This window comes from Ipomoea nil, unplaced genomic scaffold (genome assembly GCF_001879475.1).
Source record: "Ipomoea nil cultivar Tokyo-kokei standard unplaced genomic scaffold, Asagao_1.1 scaffold0813, whole genome shotgun sequence".
NCBI classification, from domain to species: domain Eukaryota; kingdom Viridiplantae; phylum Streptophyta; class Magnoliopsida; order Solanales; family Convolvulaceae; genus Ipomoea; species Ipomoea nil.
The window spans coordinates 1,040,551-1,065,283 of NW_017617241.1; the positions used below are offsets into that span (position 1 = coordinate 1,040,551).

The 24,733-nt window shown below is 34.5% G+C and overlaps 3 protein-coding genes, 1 long non-coding RNA gene and 1 pseudogene across 4 annotated transcripts; 4 read left to right on the plus strand and 1 right to left on the minus strand.

The window, feature by feature from the left end:
* Nucleotides 1-1,497: 1,497 nt before the first annotated feature.
* LOC109178148 (probable tetraacyldisaccharide 4'-kinase, mitochondrial) lies at nt 1,498-4,208 on the plus strand. Its single transcript, XM_019327713.1, has 8 exons — nt 1,498-1,740; nt 1,856-1,979; nt 2,226-2,429; nt 2,714-2,863; nt 2,996-3,205; nt 3,282-3,341; nt 3,511-3,591; nt 3,842-4,208. Exons 1-8 carry the CDS (start codon nt 1,559-1,561, stop codon nt 3,986-3,988), a joined length of 1,158 nt encoding a protein of 385 aa, XP_019183258.1. The 5' UTR covers nt 1,498-1,558; the 3' UTR covers nt 3,989-4,208.
* A 3,967-nt stretch (nt 4,209-8,175) lies between these two features.
* On the plus strand, nt 8,176-11,267 carry LOC109178149 (GDSL esterase/lipase At5g55050). Its single transcript, XM_019327714.1, has 5 exons — nt 8,176-8,626; nt 9,573-9,697; nt 10,067-10,303; nt 10,408-10,663; nt 10,923-11,267. Exons 1-5 carry the CDS (start codon nt 8,365-8,367, stop codon nt 11,141-11,143), a joined length of 1,101 nt encoding a protein of 366 aa, XP_019183259.1. The 5' UTR covers nt 8,176-8,364; the 3' UTR covers nt 11,144-11,267.
* Nucleotides 11,268-11,478: 211 nt separating this feature from the next.
* LOC109178153 lies at nt 11,479-13,116 on the plus strand. Its single transcript, XR_002053666.1, has 3 exons — nt 11,479-11,776; nt 11,879-12,391; nt 13,072-13,116. It is a non-coding gene; the product is annotated as an uncharacterized LOC109178153 (long non-coding RNA).
* Nucleotides 13,117-13,310: 194 nt separating this feature from the next.
* Nucleotides 13,311-15,579, plus strand: LOC109178038 (annotated as a pseudogene).
* A 2,196-nt stretch (nt 15,580-17,775) lies between these two features.
* LOC109178039 (imidazole glycerol phosphate synthase hisHF, chloroplastic-like) lies at nt 17,776-24,239 on the minus strand. Its single transcript, XM_019327535.1, has 20 exons — nt 23,954-24,239; nt 23,701-23,783; nt 23,331-23,425; nt 23,051-23,154; nt 22,762-22,931; nt 22,574-22,688; nt 22,194-22,249; nt 22,080-22,118; nt 21,911-21,985; nt 21,581-21,688; nt 21,198-21,260; nt 21,059-21,121; nt 19,691-19,773; nt 19,440-19,548; nt 19,270-19,323; nt 19,068-19,155; nt 18,696-18,733; nt 18,451-18,556; nt 18,109-18,268; nt 17,776-18,001 (listed from the first exon to the last, which is right to left on the minus strand). Exons 1-20 carry the CDS (start codon nt 24,138-24,140, stop codon nt 17,929-17,931), a joined length of 1,869 nt encoding a protein of 622 aa, XP_019183080.1. The 5' UTR covers nt 24,141-24,239; the 3' UTR covers nt 17,776-17,928.
* Between the last annotated feature and the right edge of the window lie 494 nt (nt 24,240-24,733).

Consider the following 24,733-nt stretch of genomic DNA (forward strand, 5'->3'; position numbering starts at 1 on the left):
TCATTGAGATGAATTTTTTTTCGAGTTATGTTCGACCTAAATGTGACGATCGAGTGAATACTTGGTCAACGTTAGATTCGTCCGCCCTATACCAGGATCAATTCCGACCTGTTAGGGTCGGAACGTTCATCCCTCGTAAGACTACTTAAAAACTGAGACCCAAGTTCCTGACTTCGAATCGAGCACATCACTTAGTGGATGGTCAGGAATATAATATTGCAATACATAGACATCATGGCAATGCTCCCGAGCTGACCAGTTGCATACGCGACACGTGTAAGTTTATCTTCTCCTCCCCTATAAATACCTCATTTAATAGTAGAGAGAGGGACTTTTGACATTCACACATATCCATTATAGCTCTGACTCTCTAACTAAACGTCATTTCTTAAGCTCATGACTTAAATCAACAATAATTTTATTCACAATGTATACGACGGATAATGCATCTCCAATCCCGCTTTAACAAATCACGAATAACTCTAAAGATCTGCATATAGTCAAAGTGAACATTGTAAATTAAGCTTAGCATAATAAACAGACTAATTTAGCACAATACGGCCGACTTAATATGTGTCTAAAATCTAAATGGTTGGTTAACACGACAAAACACGCATTTCCCCCCACCAAAAAAAACGACAAAATATGCGTGTTGTAATGTTGTATAACGTATTAACGTAGTGGGATTTAACTTTGTCAGTGGTGTTTATTTCTGGGCGTCTTTTGTTACAAGTAACTACACTGGTATGTACTGCTATGAGTATCCTATGCATCAGCTTTGTCATCTACATATATGTACACTACCATTCACACTGATGTAACCATTAAATATTTTTTATATTAAAAATAATAAGTGTACTCTTTATATTAATTTACCCATTAAAACTCTTTCTTTGAAGCGTGTACAAATGTTTTTTTTTTTTTTTTTTGAATAAATATTTTTATGTGTTGTTTGATTTAAAAAATATACATTTTTAGCATTCTTTTTATACATAGGTAAAAGGAGCACCTAAGAGTCTAAGACTACAAGATTTAGGACATCACTCTCATATGAGGAATGCTGATGCTATCGTCAAACACAGTATTATTCTGTAAAGGTGCCACCGAGATCTCAAGCCCTTTCGTACCATTGCGAACAGCCGAACAAGGTAAGACACAACATCCGTCGCTTTGTTTTGCTCCCTAAAAAAAATGAGTCACTACAACTCCTACAAATGTACTCATTTTAGTTCAACCATTATGTAACTTCTTCTAGGTCACTAGTTATAATTTTTTGAGTAAGAATAATGCTATCTTATATTTACAAAATTTGACATACTGTAGGAAGGGATTCTCCCAAATGGAAGGTCATGAGTTCAATTCCTAGTGAGTGATATTGACTATTTATAGTAGATTGAGAAAGTAATTATGAACAAATACTACATTGTAACAGAATTAATAATATTAAAAAAAAAAAAAAAAACTCCCAATAATTAATGAATATATGGTTGGCAATTTACAAGGCCGCTTTCCCTCCACGGCCCAATACGAGCTCCTCCGCCTTCCTTGGTCGTTTTCAATGGAGAAACTGGCGAGACTGGTGACCCAAATAGCCTACACTCCACCTTCGAAGAGGCTGTCCACTCTTTCACCGCTCCAGCTCTCCCTGATCCCATTTCTGTCCTTTGCATCATCTTTTTTCCGACTAGCAGTTTCCCTACGGCACCGCCTCTACCGATATGGGTTCTTCCGCCAGCAAAGGTAAACTCTCAGCCTCAGCCGAGCACAAGAGGTCTTTTGGTTCTAAACCAATGAATATTCCGTGGGTGGATTTTTGTTTTCTGGTAACATTGACGTGAATGCTTTGAATTGTAAGGCTACCTGTACCTGTGATTAGCGTCGGGAATTTGACTTGGGGAGGCAATGGCAAGACTCCAATGGTGGAGTTTCTTGCTCGTTGGCTGGCTGATTCTGGGATTCCACCCCTTATTCTTACTAGGGTACTTAACTTTCTTTCAATGTACTGTATATATACTGTTTTGCTGGTTTAGAACTTTGGATATTGGTTACTACTCTTCACTTTGCACTAGTACACACACACAGATTTGTATAAGGTTGATCATAAAGAGTTTTTGTGATAGACAAAAGACATAGATTTGTGCCCAAATAGCAGTGTGGTTCCCAGATGTACAAGTTGATCTGCCTAGAACTGTGCTGCAGAGTTCATATGAACAATTTGTTTGCAGGGCTATGGTGGTGCAGATGAAGTTAAGATGCTTGAGAGGCATCTTCGGGAGACGCCTGTAAAGATAGGTGTTGGCGCAAATAGGGCTGCAATTGCTGCTACTTTTTTTCAAAGACATGGTTATATGAATCCTAAAGACAATAGTACTCGTACTAATTTGTGTGTGGACCGAATTGGGGCTGCAGTCTTAGATGATGGTATGCAGGTCTGCAGATGAAACTATTGCTTCTCGTTTGTGATCTCCTGTACATTTCCAATTTAGTTTCTAATGTTTGGATGTTGATCTTTTAACATCTTCTTCGAGTTACTTCTCTTTGATTTTAGTTTAAACTTCTTTATGTGATTGTTTTCTCGCTCACAAGTAATGCCTTGGTCAATTAAGTACTTCACGTTACCTTCTTTTGATGCCTCTGCATATAGCGTAGGATGATGTTTATAGTAATGTGGTTTGTGTCTTGATGCTTTTGGGTAATCAAAATTGGAAGGCAGCACCTTAACTTGTGGCGTGATATAGAGATTGTAATGGTGAATGCAATGATGCCCTGGGGCAACCGTCGGTTAGTCCCGCTTGGACCTTTAAGAGAACCTTTTACAGCACTTAACCGAGCAGATTTTGTTGTAGTCCATCATGCAGACCTGGTAACAAACATTTTTTAGTTATGCCCTTTAATTTGCTTGTTTAAGTTTGTAGTGGGCATAAGCAAACGAGTTTATCGGATGAGTTAAATGCAGAATAGCAATAGTGACTGAATGAGTTATGGCGTTATGCAGGTATCAGAACAGGATATTGAAGCTATAGAGTCAACAGTTCGGAAATTTAATGAATCGGTTCCCATATTCTTCAGCACATTAGCTCCTCTATACTTTATGAAAGCCGGAAACATATCCTGCAAATTATCTTTGAAGGACATATCTAATGCAATCATCTTATGTGTCTCTGCCATAGGATCTGCAGATTCCTTTGTGCAGAGGATTAAGAAGGTATTTTCTTTTCTTTCCTTCTCCACCTCCCTCCCCCAGGTTTAAAAGTTTAATAAAGATTGCCTACTCATTCCAGATGGGGCCAATGCTTGTTGATAGACTCGACTACAGAGACCACCATTTGTTTCTACCCGAGGTTAATCTTTCTGTGATTTCTCATGGCTTCCATTCCCCGTGTATTTGCGTATAGGTCTTCAACATTAGGGATCAAATAATGTTTCAACTTCCTTTGCTCTCTATTTGTTTTTATTTAGGTCCATATTTACTTAGACGTGTAGTAAGCATTTGTTTCTTAATATCTCTAGGATATTGAAATGATAAGAAAGAGACTCCAAAAACTTCAATCTGAGTTTGCCGTGACTCCAATTGTGGTTGTAACTGAAAAGGTGAGTCGATCTTGTGTACATATATATATATACATAAGAAGTTCGATTCAACTCTAAAGCTGTCAATTGCAGTTCGAGAATTATTAATTCATTTTAGAGATACGTCTCCTTTTGGTCGCTTGGTGAGTTGATAACTCGATGTTGCATCAAGAGAGGCTGCTAAATGATTTCTGCATAAACCATTCAGCTCTTCTCTTTGCACATTACATCGCCTTGTTCATAGGAGTTTTAATTTCCTCGTATTTGACAGGACTATGATAGAGCTCCCGAGGTTCTTAAACATCTGAACTATGAAGTCTTGGTGCTTTGTTCATCCTTGGAAATCCTGTCTTCCAAGGGAAGTAAAGAAGATGGGTTCAAGAAATGCTTGAGGCAGTGTCTGGAAACAAGATTGTAGGGTGGATATACAATCTAATGTTGTTTATGGAATGATAGATGTTTTGATGGATAGATATAATTGCTACAATTACTTGGTCCTTTAACTTGCAGCTTTATGTATGTAGTCTGGCAAACTTCTCAATATGCATGTGAAGTTTGGGCTGTATCTCTTCTATAACATTCAATAAATTCAGGTGGTGTTTGGTTGGAGGTTTTTACACCTTAGTATGGATATTTAAGCCATTATCATGTTTGTTTGTCTACTTTTGTTATACTATTGTACCACACCATTGCACTATTACACCACTGCACAACTGCATCGGATGTACCATTGCACCACTCCTCATATCTCTATCGCCTAATCTCAAATCTCAATGGTGCATAGGAGTTTACAGGTTCACACCCAAGTAGTGATTTTCACCTAAATCGGGTCCTATATATGTGTGTATACTTATTTATTAAAAATTAATTAATTATTTATTTATTTTGGTTCTAATTCATATTTATTACCAAACAAAGTGACTTCCCTTGCATAAACTCATTACCATTATCATTACTAAGTATTTGATTCCCATTACCATTTCAATGTTTGAACCAAACACATTTCAGAGAGTTAAACCCATTATAGTCCTCAACTATAGTGGTTTTACTCAATTTAGTCCTAAATGATTTTTTTTGTGTGTGCTCAATTTAGCCATCGACTTAGATGATTTTTTTACACAATTCAGTCCTTTGTTAAAAATTTTGTTAGTTGATTGTTAGAAATAGGGTCCAAATGGTAATTTCTCATCCTCCATCCCATTGGGGATTATCCCTTCTTCTTCCGCTCATTAAGATTCACGTATAAATGCAAATCTTTGTACTCAAATCAACTTCAACCCTTAAGGAAGGAAGGTTAGGCAAATATTTATTCATGCGTGGGTTGAAGTTGATTTGGGTACGAAGATTTTCATTTCTGTGTGGATCTTAATAAGGGGAGGAAGAATGAATCATCCAAATGGGATGAAAGATGATAAATTACCATTAGGACTCTGTTTTTAATAGTCAACTAACAATTTTTTTTTTAAATGGACAAAATTGTGTAAAATTATCAAAATCGATAACTAAATTAAGTATAAAAAGTTATTTATGACTAAATTAAGTAAAACTACTCTAGTCGATAACTATATTGGGTATTAACTCCATTTCAGACATGGGATAGTGCAACGGCGGTGACAGTGTTATTCCACTAGGTGACTACTGCTTGTAAAGAATGCCAGATGGATTTACACACACATATACGGGATGGTTTGAAAAATTGATGAGGTGATAGAATATAGCTGTATGTGTATATTTAGAAAATGAATGTGGAAATTAAAGGTCAAACAAGACGATCCCGCAGCACACGTTGCATTCATTAACAATCCCATAATAAATGCGTTTTATTTCAAATTTCAACACTATTACACGTTAACAATCATACATCACTCATGGTGACATGGATGACATCCATATATTATTCACATTATATTTTAACCTAATTCATAAAATTAATCCGTTCTATATATTATAAGTTTATTATTTTACATTTATCTTTGTTTTCATATATGGAAATGAAAACTGAGTAAAAATCATTCATAAATTTAAACATAACACGGATACTATAATTTCTGTCTAGAACGATTGTAAGGAACGATCTGATATAAAATTATATTTAGCATATAATGTTTTTGCTTCATGCATAATTTAACAAAGTAAGATGACCCAAGATCAAACTTTGAAAAGACCCAAATTTTCTTATTCTTATCTTCCTCTTTTCTTAACGTTGTGGTCTTGCAGAGGAAGATCTTGGGTCCTTTCATTTTGGCAAGTCATTATGCATTAATTTATGGCTTGGGAGTGTTAGACGGTTGCAATTGACAGTTTACTTGAGAAAATTGAAGTTTTGTAAATAGTGAAGCAAATTAGACGTAACAATACGCGGAAGATGGAATTTGCAGTCAACTGCTGACTGGTTATTCGACTCAGTTTGGTTATGCTTAATCGTGGAAAATATATGTCAAAAAATTAAGAATCCTAAACTGTTGTTACGTTGTTGCGCCAATGACAACTCATGCTGACCAAAACCACCATTTGAAGCAAACGTTTTTAAGGTTTCACATGCATTAGCTAGCTACTTTAATTCCAATACCCACAATTAGCTAGTGATTCTAAAAACTATCAATTTTTTTTTAAAAAAAAATTTACTTTAGAGAATATGTCTAAAAAAAATTGTGGTTGATATAATGGTGAGATATATGACCTTCTGTCCATACTCAATAAGCTACCTTAATGTCATAGCAAGAGAGGTGTTGGGAAATGCAAACCCTCTCCCCTACAAATGTGAATCAATAAATATGAATTGAAGTGCATTATTATGCAATATTAGCATTTGTTGTTTTTGTTTTACGAAAAAAAACTTCAACTTGCTATTCAAGGGTATGTTTTTTTTTTTTTTTTTTTTTTTTTTTTTTTTTTTTTTGGGTGTACCTATATGTATTTGATGAAACCCATCTTCGATACATTAGTAAGTAAAAGATACCAAGCAAATTAAGTAATTTATGCAAATTTTAGTTAATTGCTGGTTTAATTGAGAGGTGAATAAGCAATTAACTCCAATTGCGAGTAGAACTACTATTTGTGTGGGTTGGATCAAAGAAGAGGAATGGGGAAGATATGGAGAGCAAAAGGGGTTTGAAAGATTGACTTGGAAGAAGTGGGAGAAGTGTGTGGAAATCTTTATTAGTCTTTAAGCTGATTCCCAAAATTAATTATATTGAAAATTAATGGCAAAGTGATGGCCACACGCAAAGATATGTAGTGGAGTCCATGCTTTTCAGTTTGTTTTCATTATGACCAAATTAAGTGGGTAGCCAGTAACTCACTATTATCGTTCCCATCCATTTTAATTTAAAGCCTATCTCCATCACAATTAAATATTATTGCTTATTAAAAGTGACATTCATTATTTGATTTATTTCCCCTAAAAAAGTGACATTTATTAGAAAATATATAAATTGTATAACACATTAAATCAATGTAATTTTATACTACATCAAAATAAATGAATATTTTTATACGTTTACCGTATAGTACTCGTGGCGAACGAATCATGATACAAAGCTACTATCATGTTATGCTTTTGTACACTTGTTTAATCCGTAATATTGTTGTACTTTTTAAAATCAAATTCTTCAGTGTGAATATGGTTCACTCTTATATTAGTATATATAAGTTCTATATATAATTATAATTAAGGAAATAATTGTTTCCTGAATATTGAATAATCAGTTTTGAAAAGATTTTTCTAAGAAATTGGACTGAAGTGATGTCGGAGCCGTACATAATGGCAACAATGTCATAAAACCATTTTGGTTTCACAAAGTAAGTAGTTAACCGTCACACTTTCGTTTTCGTGGATATAGTGTGTCAATATTTATGGATATATGTATGCATCAATTAATCTAATTAACTACCATTACTGTTACAATTATTGAGTTGTTCTACTTTTATTTATTTTTTTTGTTTGAAAACTGTTCTACTTTTATTTATCTGCCTCACAATCCATCATATGTGATGCTAGGACTAAAAGTGATGAGTTTAGGTACTAATCAAATTTGGTAAATAGGATTATTAAAAGTGGGAATTTTAGATATTAATTGAATTTGGTCGATATAATCAACTGAAAGTGTGAAAATTTTAAATTAAAAATCAGATACCAAATTTGGTTAGTGTTAAAGTCAAGAGATAGAAGAGGCAAGCGGACTAAATACCACTGGGATTGTTTGCGTTTGTTATTCGCAATTATATGTAATTATTGCTCCGGGACTTAGTGTAGTTGGTTCGTGTCTGACTTAAATGGAGGTTAGGTGTGGCAAATCTCACTGAAAATATGCACGAGAAGATGTTAGAAAATCATGACCGGAGGCGACAGGGTGAGGTGAATCTCGCCAAAAACATGTATGAAAAAAAGGCCTAAGGATGTTGGAAGGCTGATTGCGACTCACGGTTTAGCAATTATTATATTAGCAAAGGATGCATGAAACGTTGATTAAAGTGTAATTTATATATTATCCTCCTAATTAATGTTCGAGGAAATGCCAAAGTAAGGTTCTACATATATCATGTATGCATATGGCAACCTTATAATACAAGCACATACAAGGATGTCCCAAGGCATAAATGCATGCGTAATGTTACGTCAACGAAAAAACGTATGTATGCTCATTCTAATCTTCATTCAACTTGTTCACACTCCCATGTGGTTCCCTCTTTCATCTTTTCTACGCCTTTAAATCCCCCCATCCACTCGTATTGAATTCTCCCAAGTGCAGGAGAGAGAGACATCAAAAGAGCTATCAAGAAACCAGCTCAAGAATGATGGGTTTTGCTTGTTCTCTGAGAAAGATGAATGTTTTTATTGTTTTCTTGTCTTTCTCCTTCTTCTTGAGTGGTTCTTTCTCGGAGGCTCAGAAAGTCCCCGCCATGTACGTGTTTGGCGACTCTTTGGTCGATGTGGGCAACAACAACCACATTGATTCCATCATTCGGGCTGATTTTCCTCACAACGGTGTCGATTACCCTGGCCGGAAAGCCACCGGAAGGTTTAGTAATGGCAACAATTCTGCTGATTTTCTTGGTAAGTTTGCTTTACTTTATAGTAAATGGTGTCATAGAGTATGATTGTAGACAGTGATATATATATATATATATATATATATATATATATATATATATATATATATATATATATGCCCATAATCAGGTGAGAACCAACTTTAACTTACAAACTGCAAACTGCAAACTTGTAAAGGGTTGCACTTCACTTACTTCATGATTGCACTAAACACGGGTCACGCAAGGTCCTCCAAGCATGTCTGATAGCTGTAGCAGTGCAATCATGTAGTAGTTGCAGTTCAATCCTTCACAAATTCACAGGTTAAGATCAGATTAGTTTTCACCTCATTAGAAATATATATATATATATATATATATATATATATATATATATATATATTGTTGGACCAACCCCTTTGGTCAAATAGTAACCACAAATTTTAAGTTTGACTTTTTATTGGATTATTTATTAACATTTTTAGATTGAACTCCGTTATGTACAATTTAAACTAGTTTTTTTTTTTTTGTTCTTTAATTTGTTGATTAATGTTTATTGTTGATATTTTCTTAATTAAGTCTATCCATAGTATAAAGTTTTCTTAGTGTGATCAATGTGATTTATCTACTACACATTATTTGTGTATAGTGATTGTTGATTTCCTTTGTTACCTGAGAGAATAAATATTTAAGAGATGCGTGCTATACCGCTATATATGGAGAAATGCCTAATTGCTTTAATTTTACAAATTAAATATGCATATCAGATCAGCTGCACATCTTGCATGATAGGGCATGCACATGCACTGATTGATGCGTATGAGAATATAATGGGAAGTGGGAACCTTTCTTTTTCAGATATTATGAGAGTGGTATAGATAATAGATTAAACATTTTTGTGATCCACGGAATTTCTTGGCTTTTAAAATAAAATTTAAAATTAAAAAAAACATCATTTGACATTTTGACAGCTGAGAAAGTGGGATTGCCGACTCCTCCACCATACCTTTCCGACAAGAACAATGTCTTCCTCAAAGGTGTAAGCTTTGCTTCGGGAGGCGCTGGAATCTTCAACTCCACAAATAATGGCATTATTGTAAGATTTTGAATTCAATCACACTAAAAGTGATTAAAATTTAAAAAACTTTTCAATTAAAATAGTGTTTTTAAATACCAATAAAAATCGTCTATGTGCCATATCATCATTAAACGGACAATAATCGTGTAATTGTACAAATAATTCAAATATTTATTAGGCAATTTTGATTTAAGTATCTAAAAAGTGATAGTTATAGTTCTGAAAAAATACTGTGTACTTTCATTTCATATCTTTAACTTATACTTCCATACATAAAATCTTGAGATAGACATTTGTATTGAGATTCACATGAAAAAAAGTAATTTATCATAATGTGCCACTATGAGTAAGATTTGGGAGTCTAATTTATGTGATATGTTTTGATAGAGTAAGGCGCTGCATCTTTCGGATCAAGTGCGACTATTCTCCACGGTGCAACAAAAATTGGTGAACCAGATAGGAGCTGCCGCAGCCAAACAGCAACTCTCCAAATCTCCCTTCCTCATTCTCATCGGAAGCAATGATCTCATCAACTACTTCAACTCCGATTCCAAGCTCCCCAACACCACTCCGCCGCAACAATTCGTTGATCAGATGACTGCCACCCTCAAACCCTACTTACAAGTAATTCATTTATTATGTTGTATTCGTGGTCGAAACGTTTTGATCTATCTGAAAATATAAAATAATAAATGTGGACTGTACTTTGTTATGGTTTTTGGTTTCAGCAATTGCACGGTTTGGGGGCACGTAAATTTGTGATTCCGGGAGTGCCGGCGATCGGATGCATGCCGTTGCTGCGGCACCGGCACCCGAACAAAACCGGGGAGTGCCTCGACGGAGCAAATTACTGGGCAAACAAGTACAACCAAGGACTTCAGTCAATGCTTCAGAGCTTGAAATCCAGTCTCAATGACTTCAACTACTCATATTTCGACACCTACAATTTCCTTCTAACCGTCATTCAAAACCCATCAACTTACGGTACGTGCACTAGTTTGATTCTAAATAGCTACCAATGAATTTGTCTGCAAAAATATTGTTAGGCTAAGGCCTGAACGGCCAAGTCCAGCATCCTACTTATAGAAAATGTATGTGGCGGGGGCTTCGCTATTAGCTATAGGCGCTTGATCTAATCAATGTTATCAGAGTTAAGTCACATGTCACGTATTTAAGTTTGTGCAGTTAAGACTAGCAGTGTTGGGAAGGCTATTGATCCTAAGAGGGTTTTTGTTGATGGCAGGGTTTAAGGAAGTGAAAGCTGCTTGCTGTGGATTGGGGAGGTTGAATGCTGAGCTTCCATGCACTCCGATATCCATATATTGCTCCAAGAGAAGTGATTATATTTTCTGGGACAGATATCACCCCACGGAGACCGCAGCTAGTGTTCTTGCCAGTGCAGTTTTTAGTGGCTCTAAGCAATATGCAAACCCTGTCAATCTCAATCAACTCATTTCTCTGTAATCTTCACCTCATCACTCACATGATATAATCAAAAGTGTAAGCAAATAGCCATATATATACAACAATTTTTGTAAACTGGTATTCGCATCCTGTTAAATAAGACTAATCTGACCGAGTTTTGATCGACTATAGTTACTTACAACTTTGATCCTATGTAAAAGCAGTTGTATATACAACTCAGCAGAGGCGATGGTGAGCAGAGTTTTAATTTGATTTTGGGCCGTGAGTTAATGTTTTGAATTTTGGATTCATTAGTTTTAATTTGTTATTGGGCTGAAAGATTATTTTCAATGAAAATAAATAAATAAATTAAAAGAGGATTTATAACAACCAAATGAATGATGACGTCGGGCGTATAAAAACGGTTACTCCGCCGTATCACGGAGTAATGTTTCTCATTTACTACAGCGCAGCGCTCATGCGATGTTTCAGAAGTAAAAGGAAAATTCCGATTTCCGAATAAGAAAAGCAGAGCGCATTAGCATTTAGCAGTACAGGTAGTTCAGTACCGAAAATTCCTCGCTTCGCGCCGGCGAATGACCTCCATCCCCGCCATTTCGCCTCTCTATCTCTCTACGCCGTCGCTCCGAATTCTCTCCCAACCTTTGTTCTTCTCCGTCGAAGAGTAATCAGGTTGAAGCTTCTTCCCCCTCCACGATCTTACAGGACATTCGGATATTGAATTTGCGCTAGCTGTTCCATTTCTGTATTTGATTATTTTGATCGATTGAGCAGTGCTAAGGGATGATGTTGGGCTTTTTATGGAGGAAACTCGTTTCTGGAGTCTCTTCTGATTCGGTACTAATCCTGACTTGAGCTTCATGCATCTCTACATATACACATGCATCGTGAATACTTATATGTTTTTTTAGACATATAGGAGTAACATTTTGTTTCTGATTCCGAATAAGAAAAGCATAGCACATTAGCACGGGTAGTTCAGTACCGAAAATTCCTCGCTTCGCGGCGGCGAATGACCTCCATCCCCGCCAATTCGCCTCTCTAGCTATCTCTCTCTACGCCGGACCTCCGCTCCGAAGTCTCTCCCTAGCTACCTTTGTTCTTCTCCGTCGAAGAGTAATCAGGTTAAAGCTTCTTCCCTCCTTCACGATCTTACAGGACATATTCCATTTCCGCTAGCTATTCCATTTCTGTTTTTGATTATTTTGATCGATTGAGCAGTACTAAGGGATGATGTTGGGCGTTTTACGGAGGAAACTAGTTTCTGGAGTCGTCTCTTCTACTTCGGTACTAATCCTGACTTGCGCTTCATGCATCTCTACATATATACATGCATCGTGAATAATTATGAGTTTTTGTAGACGTATAGGAGTAAGATTTTGTTTCTGTTATATGAATGAGGTCGAATTTAGGAAATCCGTTGCATGACGTTTGACCTGGTGTATTGAATCCTAGAGTTTGCTCTGTTGCTACAGAAGCTATTTGGTTTGTTTTGTCTGTATTCATAGTATCTCTTTTAGCTATTAGTATGTTTGGATAATGGTGCAAAGTTGTGTGCCTAGTTCTAGTTTTTGGATAACTAGTGTATTTAATCCTCATTGAATGTGAAGAAACTGGTTTCTAAATTCTAATCACGGCAGTAGAAGCAAAACTAATTGTAGATCATGATCACTGTGTATTGTGTGTTCGGTAAGGTTATCATAGCAAAATCACACAAAGATATCTTATCAGCAGCAGTAGTATAAATGCATAATAAACTGTGATTACAAGCTTGACTAGTATAAATGCATGATAGACTGTGATACACTGAACAAATAACCTGCAAATTTTCTCTTTATCATTTGACATTTCTAATTCTGTCTGATATTGTCTGTGATTACAAGCTCGAGTGGTATATGGTCTATTGGTGCTTCTAGGTTTTATGGACTGCTACGGATTTGGAATAATCCTTTTCTAAATATGAACAGATATTAATTCACCCAAGGGGATTCAGTCACTTCATTTTACCCGGTAATCTCTTGGCATCTCAAGTTGGGGCATCATTGTACGATATAGCATATACATAATGCAGAGTACAGAGTTGTTACATTATAGATTTGGAGCAGGTCATTTTGTGCTAATGGTGGTGTGATTTTTTATTTTTTATTTTCCCTTTAGTACAGTTGTTATACTTTTGTTCTGAATCCTAGTATGATATCCATGTGAAATGCTTATACTGAGAGTAATGTTCCGCCTAACATATTTCGAATCCTAAGTATATTTTTGTATATAACATCCAATATTCTCATCATTGTGAGGCTAATCTGAACTCGACCTAGGTTGCGTCCAAAGTTTGATAGTAGAGGAATGACTAATTTGGAGCTCTTAACTAATATTTTGACTATTTCCTTTTTGCCAATTCTTGTATATTAGGTTTATTTGGTTGATGCTGTTGTTCCCTTTATGGGTGAATCTATTAGTGAGGGAACACTTGCTACATACCTGAAGAGTAAGTTTCCTTCTCATCATCATTTAGTTCTGTTTGTTTCCTGATTTGATATTTCACAGAGGCTTATGCTTGTTTTTGTTCCCATTTTTCTTTCTTTACGAGAACTTGGTGATAGAGTAGAAGTTCATGTGGTAATGGCTCAAGTTAAAACAGATAAGGTACTTCACTCTGTGCTTTAATGATTCATTTTAGTTCAAACATTTTCAATTTTAAGAAAGATTAAAATCTTATGTATGGATTTTCATATTCCCAGGTGACAATTGATGTTACTAGTCCTGAAACTGGTGTAATCCAAATCCAAAAGGTCGTATGTGACTGAATTTATTAGTTCATTATGATTTCATTTTTTTTTTTTTAACATTTAGAATTCATTTACTTGTCATTTCTTCAATTTAGAAAATAGAAAACAATTCTTAATTTTTCTAAATTTTGGATAACCCATTTGACATGTTTTACAATTTTGGAGAAATGGATGACTAAACCTGCATCAAACCTTGCCAACAATATGTTCAATTCCTTTTTTTTTTGCCCCTTCTCTTCTTCGGCATTGTCTCCACCCTTCTCTTCACCCCACCGTTTCCGGGCTTCCGGCTATTTCTCTAGCCATCGTTCCCAATTTAAGATTTTCTCTTTAACCACTGTCCCTAACTTTTTTTCTTTTTTGGCTAAAATGTTGGAGCAATGCAAAATCTGAAAAATATAATAGAAGTAAATGGCTCTTGCCCCCTTGATAATTCTGAAATTCCAGATTGTGATCTGTTATATTTATTTATTTTAGTTCGTAGCCAAAGAGAAGGAGATATTGTGGAGCTAGGCACCAAGGTTGTTGTCATTACAAAATCTGTTGAAGGTGTGGATGATGTTGCTCCATCTGAGCAAGTTGCACCACAGTTATCACCTCCTGTTGATGAACAGAAAGAGAAACCAAAGCCTAAAGTTGAAGCTTCCCCTGTCGAAGAAAAGCCAAAGGAAACTTCGACTAAGCCCCCTAGACGCAGTGCTACAGAACCTCAGATTCCCCCCTAAAGAAAGAGAAAGAAGAGTGAGTCTTGCAGATTTTTTTTTTTACCCCCCGAAAATTCAAATTATATCTAAAACTTTATCTAACCTTGCATATTATTGAGTGCTGGTTATCTTGCTGTGGATGGCAGGTTCCAATGACCAGGCTTTTAAAAACAGTTGTCACACGTTCGAAAGACTCACAAAACACATTTGCATTGTTGACTACTTTCAATGAAGTTGATATGTAAGTTTAGACTTTAAACCATATAAGTTTTGTAATCGGAAACATATATGTAAACATTTTATACCCCAAGATGTTATTGTGTATCACTAACTTGCTTCCAGACCGATCTACTCATTTGCAGGATAAATTTGATGAAACTCCATTCTGATTACACGGATGCCTTAGTAGAAAAGCATGGAGTGAAGCTAGGTCTAATGTCTGGGGTTGTTAAAGTACATAAACCCATTATTAATTCTCCTCAGGTATGTCATATGTGTATGTATATATATATATATATATATATATATATGTGTGTGTGTGTGTGTGTGTGTGTGTGTATTTATATATATTATTTGTATTACATATATACATACATATTATATATGTGTGCACGTGTGTATATGTATAATATGTGTGCATATATATATATATATATATATATATATATATATATATATATATATCACGGGTCAAATGTGAAACATTGATTAGGTGGTAAAAAGTAAATTTAATCTCATTCGTTGATCAAATTCAAATCGATAGTCTAAAATGAAGATATATAATTAAAAAAACATGGTGACATCTTTATCTTTATCTTTATATCTTTATCTTTAACTTTATCTTTATATCTTTATCTTTATATATATATAATAAAGCAGAATCATAGTTTTCCCTCCAAAATAGTGACTGTGCTTTGGGAAAATGGACTGCAGCAATGGGATAGGTTTGACCCATAAATTTTTGAAAAAATGTAATTTTATATTAGCCCAACATTTGTTATATTAAAACTTTTATTTTTTATTAAGTTAGTATATATTATATATATATATATATATATATATATATATATATATATATATATATATATATATATATATACACGTACTAACTTTTTAATAGTGTGTAATTTTGATTAGTTTGTAAGATTATTTGTGTGTGTGGGTAAACTACGAGGTGGCCTGAGCTTTCTCTATTCGTTTAACTTTGTAAGATCATTATTACAAATGAGATTAACAATATGAATACATGTATTGTCTTTAACATTTAAATATTTCATTGTATAACTATACTTACATTTTTAATAAAACTAATTATGTTTTGTATCATAACATTACAACAATATTTATAAATTTTTTATGCACGGGGCAAATACTAGTTATGATAAATAACTTCTTTTTTTTTTTTTTTTTTTTTTTTTTTTTTTTTTGAAAATATGGTAAATAACTTGAAAGTAAGTTCAGATGGTCTTTGTCTTTGAGTGCATTTTTTCTTTCTTCAACTTCATATTTTTCCTAAGTGCATTATTATGGACAATATTTATTATGTCTTTTGTCTTTTTTTTTTTTTTTTGACAACAATATATAACTAAATTTTTAATGAAATTTGTGAGATTTACAAATGATTTGTACGTGTAATTGCTTCAATAACATTTAAGCTGAATAACTTCTCTTTTTGTTATCATAAATTGCTTCGATTGCACATATTTATGCCTTTGAGTGTAGAATTCTGGCCTTCAAATGCACAATTTTGTATTGAATTTTTTAAAGAGTCATTGATCATATTCATTCGTATTTTCGCACGGGATGCCCTCTTCGCAGATTCTTAACGCGCGCACACACATATAGGTTAAGGATCTTGTGAGAACATACAATACTATAGGAGAAAAATAAAAATTAACCTCAGTTTTACATTTGTAAAAATTCGACTGATATGATACTTTTAAAAAGTCACGGTGACATTTCGTAATTATCATCTACTTCACTTTACAAATTTGAACATTTAAATATGTAGGCCGTGTTTGGTATTTTAAAGAGTCATTGATCATATTCATTCGTATTTTCGCACGGGATGCCCTCTTCGCAGATTCTTAACGCGCGCACACACATATAGGTTAAGGATCTTGTGAGAACATACAATACTATAGGAGAAAAATAAAAATTAACCTCAGTTTTACATTTGTAAAAATTCGACTGATATGATACTTTTAAAAAGTCACGGTGACATTTCGTAATTATCATCTACTTCACTTTACAAATTTGAACATTTAAATATGTAGGCCCTGTTTGGTAAAAAATTGGCCTATAGGTCAATTTTGGTTTATTTGACCACTATTAATTGTTTGATTTAGTTAAAATATCAATATAAATGTTTGGTTAATTAGCTTTTTGCAACTCCAAAAGGCTAAAATTAAAAGGCTAACAACTAATTTACCAAACACTTTTCTACAATCAGCTAATGTTATCAACTATTTATACCCTATAATTAACACAATCAGCTAACAGCCATTTTACCAAACAGGGCCGTAATCTTTAACAACTAAATATGCAAACATGATAAATTTTATAAAATCAACGAAAAAAAACTAAATTTTAAATCTAAACAGTAAATGCTATACCTTAAGCAATAAAAAGTAAACCACTAAACCAAAAACTCAGTAATAAACTCTAAAATTGATTTTTTTTTTTTTTTTTTTTTGCAAAAGCAATCGTTTATTACTAAATATGCAAAATGTTTATACTAAATGTATAAACTTAGAAAAGTCTATGCAAACCTGGTAAATTTATAAAATCAATGGATAAAACTAAATTTTAAATCTAAACAATAAATGCTAGACTTTAAGAAATAAAAAGTGAATTACTAATCGAAACTCTAAGTGCAATACACTTTTGCATTTTTGCAAATGCAATATTTTAATACTAAATATACAAAATGTTAATACTAGATGTGCGAACCTGAAAAAGTCTGAGAATTGCAAATTTAGTGTTCAAATTTACATAATAACGTTGATGATAATTACAAAAATGCCACCATATTTAAAAAAAAAATGATATGATCTGTTAATTTTTCCAGATATAAGGCTAAAATTGGTTCTTATTTTTCTTCTCTAAGTATTTGTCTCATTTGATCCAATATATATATATATATATATATATATATATAATTTAAAAAATTATCCACTGGAGCAGAAACTAGCTATTGCCGATTGGTGTACAAACAGGATCCAATAAAATATTCAATCAAGCATAATTACTGTACATAACAAATGAAAAAAGGGAGATGCAGTTTTATAATGTAAATCAAAACTCGTGAATGAAATAGATCTCACCGTTGTTATATCAACATTCTAACTTCTACACCCGTCTTCAGCAAATGCTCTTTCACAGATTGAATAGGTACCTGCATTTACATCATAGCGTCGGTAAAGAACCATAAATTGAAAAGGTACTGTACTTATATATATTTTGGAAAATTACACTTCAATCATCTTCCTTTTTCTATTCCAAATTACCTCTGTGGAAAATACCAGCAGCTAGGGCAGCTGAGGCATTTGTTTCTTTGAAAACCTCCGAGAAGTGTTCAACGGCTCCTGCACCACTACTCGCAATTACTGGGATGCTTACAGCATCTGAAATTTGTTTGATTAGGTCTATATCAAATCCTTTCCGTTGGCCTGAAAACATCACAAAAGCCAAAAAAAAAAAAAAAAAAAAAAAAAAACCAGGTGGTTATAATATAACTATAACTATAAGAAACAAACACCACTAACAGAGAATATCTTCATGCATAACAGAGTAGGCTGGCTAGAATGTATAACAATTATTATATCTAATAAAATAAAATAATTCATCATACCATCACAGTCAATGCAATTAAGCAGTATTTCACCAGCACCTAATTCTTCAACAGCTTTGGCAAGCTCATATGCCCCAATTGGTCGACCTTCTCGTCCACCATTCACCTTGAAATGGACAAATACAAATTAATAGGCTTGAAGTTGTGAGGATAGTACAAAAAGAACAGATGAAAGACAATATTGATAATTACGTGGACAAAAGTTGATACACATAAAAATGAGAAGAATATAGATGACTACTCACTGTACACTGGTACCAAGCATACTCTTCGCCGTTTGGACCTGAAACAAGAAGTGAAAAACAGTCGAACAAAAGCAATTTCTTCTCCCCTTTCAAATCTTGGCAAGGCAAAACTTCAAGTTTCCTGTCTCCCTCTATCAACCCTGCCCCCCGTTTTCCCACAGCAAGAGAGCTAAGGTACTTCAGAACTACACATGGTGTTTATTCTAATCATGCTCTCCCCCTTGACATATCTCTTTGACATAGAGAGATGGAAGCTATTTGGGTTCTCTTTTCTAGTCTACTTTATGCACCAGAGAAACTGGATACATAAACCAACGAATTTCAAATTCCAAAACTACAATGATACAGACCCAAGTTATGTGGATGCCTTACCTGGATTTCTCACTTTGACGCTCTTGAAATGTACATCTTTAGGGTCCTTCAAATACACTCTCCTAGGATCAATACTTACAACCACTGCCTGCCATATGCAAGTTAAACCATGGGGATGCAGACAGACATAAACAACTGGCTAGCAGACATAATAATCTAGAAGAAAGTTATTCCACAAATTGAATAGGAAAGAGAGTTGAACCTGATTTCCATAGACTCTGGAGATCTGCTCTAGACTGCTCTTTCCAGTTTTTACCTGTGAGAGATGGTTTAAAAAGATAGACGTTAGAAAAGTTAACACAAAAATGAAAAGAAAGAAGAATGAATAAGCAAGTCTTCATGTGAACATTCATCTCGGAGACTGTTACATACTCCAGATTTCAAATATTCTTCTGCAGCATACACAGCATCACTACCGATAGAAACCTTGTCAGCACCAGACCTGAAATACTCTGAAGCAACTTCCAAACTGGAGTAGTGCCTGAGAAAAGCATCCATGATATTGGTAAGCGAATTGGATCTAGAAGTCCATTACTAGTCCATAATGACAAACCTTCACGCAATGAATTTGAAATGACATTAACACTGATAAAAGGTTCCCAGAGCAATAGGTTGATGTATACCTGCCATTTCCATCAGTGAAGTCTCTGATACCTCCTCCAACAGTTAGTGGCACAAAAACATTCTCTGATGCATGCCTCAATACCTATATGACAATTTGAGTAGCTGTAAATAAGCATCATTATCCTCCAGAGGCAAATGTTTTTAGAACTGCAATATAAGGTAAACAAGTTCAACAAAAGAAGATAACAGCACAACAAGCCAATCGGCATGTTAAGTGCATGCATAATTGGATTTTTGTCGGGAAGTGATTGTGAGCATAGAGGTCCATCATTTAAAATTGAGTTAATACCTAATTTAGTCATCGACTATAGTAGTTTTTTGTGATTTAGTCCTAAAGGAATTTTTGTGCTTAATTAGGTCCTCGACTTCAATGGTTTTACCCAATTCAGTCATCAGTTGTTAGAATCAAGGACTAAATTGAGAAAAATCATTATAGTCGAAGACTAACTTGGGTAAAACTACTATAGTCGAGGACTAAATTGGGTATTAATAAAGGTGAAATTACCAAGCTATCTTAACAGAGAACTCAATTGAGTAAAACCATCAAAGTTGAAGACCTAATTAAGCACAAAAAGTCATTTAGGACTAAATTGAGAAAACCCACAATAGTCAATGACTAAGTTGAATATTAACTCATTTAAAATCAATACAATTGCAACGGTTTAGAACCATCATATCAAATCTCATGCAGAATATTAGAATCCTATGGAAGGAAAATAAAGATGGATATTTCCAAAAAAAAAAAAAAAATAATAATAATAATAATAATAATATAATAATAATAATAATAAAGATGGGTTATACTTCAGATCCTCAGTTCACTGGTGGAATTTCCAGTTACAGGAATAAAAAGCAAGAGCCATTTATCACAAATACATAGATTCAGAATTTATGCTTTTGTGAACTGGTAAAATAGAAACAAAAATATATACTCAGCCCACATGGGTCAGCCAAGGTATGGCCACAAATAATATACTATTTAAATATTATACAAATATGTAATAAAATTAAATTTTTATAATTATAAAATTTTTTAAAAAGTATAAATTATAACCTATATAGTTAAACCATTTTTATAAAATTATTAATTTAATTTTTTTAACAAATTAAAGTGGGTTGGGCTACACCAACATTCTAAAAATATTGGTTGGGTTGACACAACCCACATTCTTATATGGGCTCAGTCAACACTGCCCACATTCTAATGTGCCCTTGGCACCATGGCATGGCACAACCCACACTAGGGCTAGCCCATGTGGGCATAAGCCAAACCGGCACAGCCCACTTGACATCACTACAGTAAAATAAACAAAACTATATATCGTTTAGAAGCACCATATAGGAAATAAGACTATGATATGACTGACCTGCAACATTGGTAAATCACCGAGAGGGAAGTCCCGGAAACCAGTGATATTTAAAAAGCTAACCTGGAATACCACAGCAGCCAAGATTATCATCACAATCAAATACAATGTATCAGTAATAGCTATTGCTGAGGCATACCTCGTCAGCCCCATCATAGTAATATTGTCCAGCAAGATCTACTGGCTTGCCAAGGTTCCTCACCTTCACAAGAGATAGCAAAATTAAGCGATACAGTTTTATCCAAATAGGACCCAACAGCAGGATGCTAATAATAAGCATTAAAATATCCTATGTGAACCACATTATTCATTAACATAGATTGAACATTGCTAAAGTGACAAAAAAACAGTGTGGGAAAAGGGTCAATATGCCCTCGAACATTACCTAAGAAGTCAATTAGACCCATAAACTATTTAAAGTAGCAATTAAACCCATCAACATTGTATTTTAGTGCAATGAAGTCCAAAAGCCGGTTAGTGACCTACTATCACAGGTCACTAGGGTTCCGGCGACCGGCAAACGCAATGGAAACTGAGAAAGAAGGTGACCTTCACAGTTTCCATGGTGATTGGCGCCGGTTCGCCGGCAGTTTTTGTCATCGGAAATATTGCCAGAGGTTTGCCAGAACCCTAGTCAATAACCGGTTTTTGGACTTCATTGCACCAAAATACAATGTTCATGCTTTTAATTGCTACTTTAAAAGTTTAGGGGCCTAATTGACTTCTTAGGTAATGTTCAAGGGCCTATTTGACCCTTTTCCCAAAAAGTGTTGATATTCATTAACTTAAATTGAACATTGCTAAAGTGACAAAAAAAAGTGTTTCTTTGGCATTGTCTCTCCACACCCAAACCATCACCAGCAATAAAAACAAATATATAACAAGATCACCTTTATCATTACTCCTGACATCAAGACATGCAATAACCTGCCCAGTTGGAAAATTTATTAGCATAAACTGCTGGTGAAAAATCAAAGGTATGTCATCATCAAGAATGACAGAACTAACTTCCAAAACTCACCCGCTTGGCAAGTTTAGTGGCCTTCGTTTGGACTGGCTCCTGTCTCCAAATGACACATGTTAGATCAAATATCAAGTTAAAAAATCATAGTTTCAAATCATATGTATCATGCACCTCTGTTATCTTGGATTTGGGATTCAAGAACCTCTTCAAAATAGAAAGCCCAACAGCTGAAAGATCAAATTAGATAAAGGTAACTTTAGAAAAAGTGTTTCTGATTACACCAAAAGTGACATAAAAGGAACAGTAATTCCCTGATATTCAAAGTATTCATATCACAAGGTATGTAGATCAAAATGATTTGACAGCCAATGATAGGAAGTAGACACTACTATTGTCACATCCTGTGACGACCTACTACATTAATGAAGTTATGGAGGCTTTCTTGCAGACAGGTTTCTACTCATCGACTTTCCAGAAAGATCCAGAAATTTGAAAATTTTTAAAGAAGTTGTTCAACTTTTCTTGGCATACAAAGTTCCCATACAACATACCTCCACTCTTCTCAGGGTGAAACTGAACACCATGGACGTTTCCCCTTCTAACAGATGCTATAAAATTATCGCCGTAATTGCAGGTTGATGATACCCACTCTTTATTATCACCTGACTGAAAGAAGTGATGACAGGTTAAGCAAGTTTCTTACATGCAAAAGCAAACATTAAGTTCTCAAAAATTGTACCAGTGTTGCATGATAAGAATGAACAAAATAGACATGACGCTTCCCAATTTCATCCAAGATCCCTGAAGCCTTTGTTATTTCAATTGAATTCCACCCAATATGAGGTACTCTAATTCCTTTAGATGAGTCAAAAGGCCCAACTACTCCAGGAATTAAACCAAGACCTTTTACTGCATAAACATGATGATAAGTCAGCCAAGAACTTTTTGACTCTTTTTGGTAGAATTGATTGACAAGATAAAATAAAATGGAAACTCTTGACAGAGAGAATTTTGTTTAAACCAGTTACCTGGTCCATTCTCCTCACTTGACTCAAAAAGAAGCTGCATGCCAAGACAAATTCCCAGGAATGGGCGATCTTGCTCAATATAAGTACAAACAGCTTCAACCATTCTGCTGAATATAGCTTTCATAAATTCTCAGAAAAACTCACTTAGACCAGCAAATTATAATGTTCAAGATAAGTTAATGCAGAATATCCCCCCTAATCTGTAAATAACTGTAACTGACCAATGATTGCCTCACTAGTCCCTATCAATCATTAGGTGTAAATTCTACTAGAATCTTACCCCTTCTTGTTGAGCACATCCATGGCAGTAGCAAAATCACCTACTCCAGGGAAAATGAGGTGTTTAGCTTTCAAAATGTCCTCTGGTGTTTGTACCTAAATAGATGCCAAAACAATAAATAGGAATAAAAAGGAAAGGCAATAGAGGCCATACAGATTCTCTAGAAGAGCTAAGTCCAGCTTCACTACTCGGTTACTTAAAATCTCATAGTAACAAATCAAGTACTGTGAAGTATGAACTAATATTGTGATGTGAAGAAAATCAGACAAGAATTATCGAAGTTCATTATATTGTCAGACTTATATTCTAGTGAAATTCTCAAAATGAAGAAGTAGAAATGATTCGAGGAACATATTTAAAAATATATTACATCTTTAACGTCAAAGCCGAGAAACCGAATTGCATTCCTGAGACTCCGGACATTTCCAGCGCCATAATCGAGCAAAGTTACCACTGCAAAGCATTAAAGTTAATCATAAAATATAAGTAAAATTGAAGGAAAATAATGGAAATAGCTCAATACTTTATCACTAACTAACATCTCGATAGAGAAACGTCTCTCCATTTTTTCACATAAATGTACGTTTCTCAATGCATTATATACATACTCCGATGAGAATTACCGGAATCCTCCTCGCCAGTAGCAGAGGCGCGGATCGAGCTTCTAGAAGCTTTGAAATTGAGAGCGATACTATTAGGCTTGTTCTGCAGGAAACGAAGAGACCTAGAACCGGCGGAAGAAGACGACGATGAAGAAAATTTTCCAGCGGTTCCAAGTTGTGAAGCTGAAGTAAATGCCGCTGCCTCCATGCTTCCGCTCCTGTTTCAGTTTAGCGCCATCCGTTTTTGGTGGTTTAAGGCTACGGTCCCGGCCTCCGGATTTTTAGAACCGGCAGTTACCTTTTGAGTTCCGCGAAAAAGTTTTTCATGGATCAAATAAAAGAAAAACTGTAACGGCCCATGGACATAAGCCCAACTTTGGCCCATATTACTTTCTATAGGTCATGGATATAAGCTCATTATCTCACCTTAATAATGGAACAACATAACGGTCGTGTTTGATAAAATAGTTAGCTTATAGATCAATTTTGATTTATTTGACCATTATTAATTGTTTGAATTGATTTAAAAATTAATATAAGTGTTTCGTTAATTAATTTTTTGTATTTCAAATTGTTAAAATTCAAAAATTTACTCAAAGCAACTTTTTCAATTAGCTTGTTGAGAAAAGAAATTATATCAGACAGCTATCAGCTAATAGCTAATTTACTTAACACATTTCTACAATCAGCTAATGTTATCAACTAGTTATAACCTCTAATTAACCCAATCAACTATCAGCTAACAGCCATTTACCAAGCAGGGCCAACATCTTAAATGGAATTTCTATAACCTTGTAGGGG

Coding starts and splice junctions, on each gene's coding strand:
- LOC109178039 (XM_019327535.1), bottom strand. CDS start 24,140: ATGGAGGCAGCGGCATTTACTTCAGCTTCACAACTTGGAACCGCTGGA. Junction 18,734..19,067: donor CGTCAAAGTGAGAAATCCAG/GTAAGGCATCCA, acceptor TTCTTGTTTCAG/GTCCAAACGGCGAAGAGTAT. Junction 18,269..18,450: donor TAATTGCATTGACTGTGATG/GTATGATGAATT, acceptor TGATGTTTTCAG/GCCAACGGAAAGGATTTGAT.
- LOC109178148 (XM_019327713.1), top strand. CDS start 1,559: ATGGAGAAACTGGCGAGACTGGTGACCCAAATAGCCTACACTCCACCT. Junction 1,741..1,855: donor GGGTTCTTCCGCCAGCAAAG/GTAAACTCTCAG, acceptor TTGAATTGTAAG/GCTACCTGTACCTGTGATTA. Junction 2,430..2,713: donor TCTTAGATGATGGTATGCAG/GTCTGCAGATGA, acceptor ATTGGAAGGCAG/CACCTTAACTTGTGGCGTGA.
- LOC109178149 (XM_019327714.1), top strand. CDS start 8,365: ATGATGGGTTTTGCTTGTTCTCTGAGAAAGATGAATGTTTTTATTGTT. Junction 10,304..10,407: donor CCCTCAAACCCTACTTACAA/GTAATTCATTTA, acceptor TTTTGGTTTCAG/CAATTGCACGGTTTGGGGGC. Junction 10,664..10,922: donor TCAAAACCCATCAACTTACG/GTACGTGCACTA, acceptor TGTTGATGGCAG/GGTTTAAGGAAGTGAAAGCT.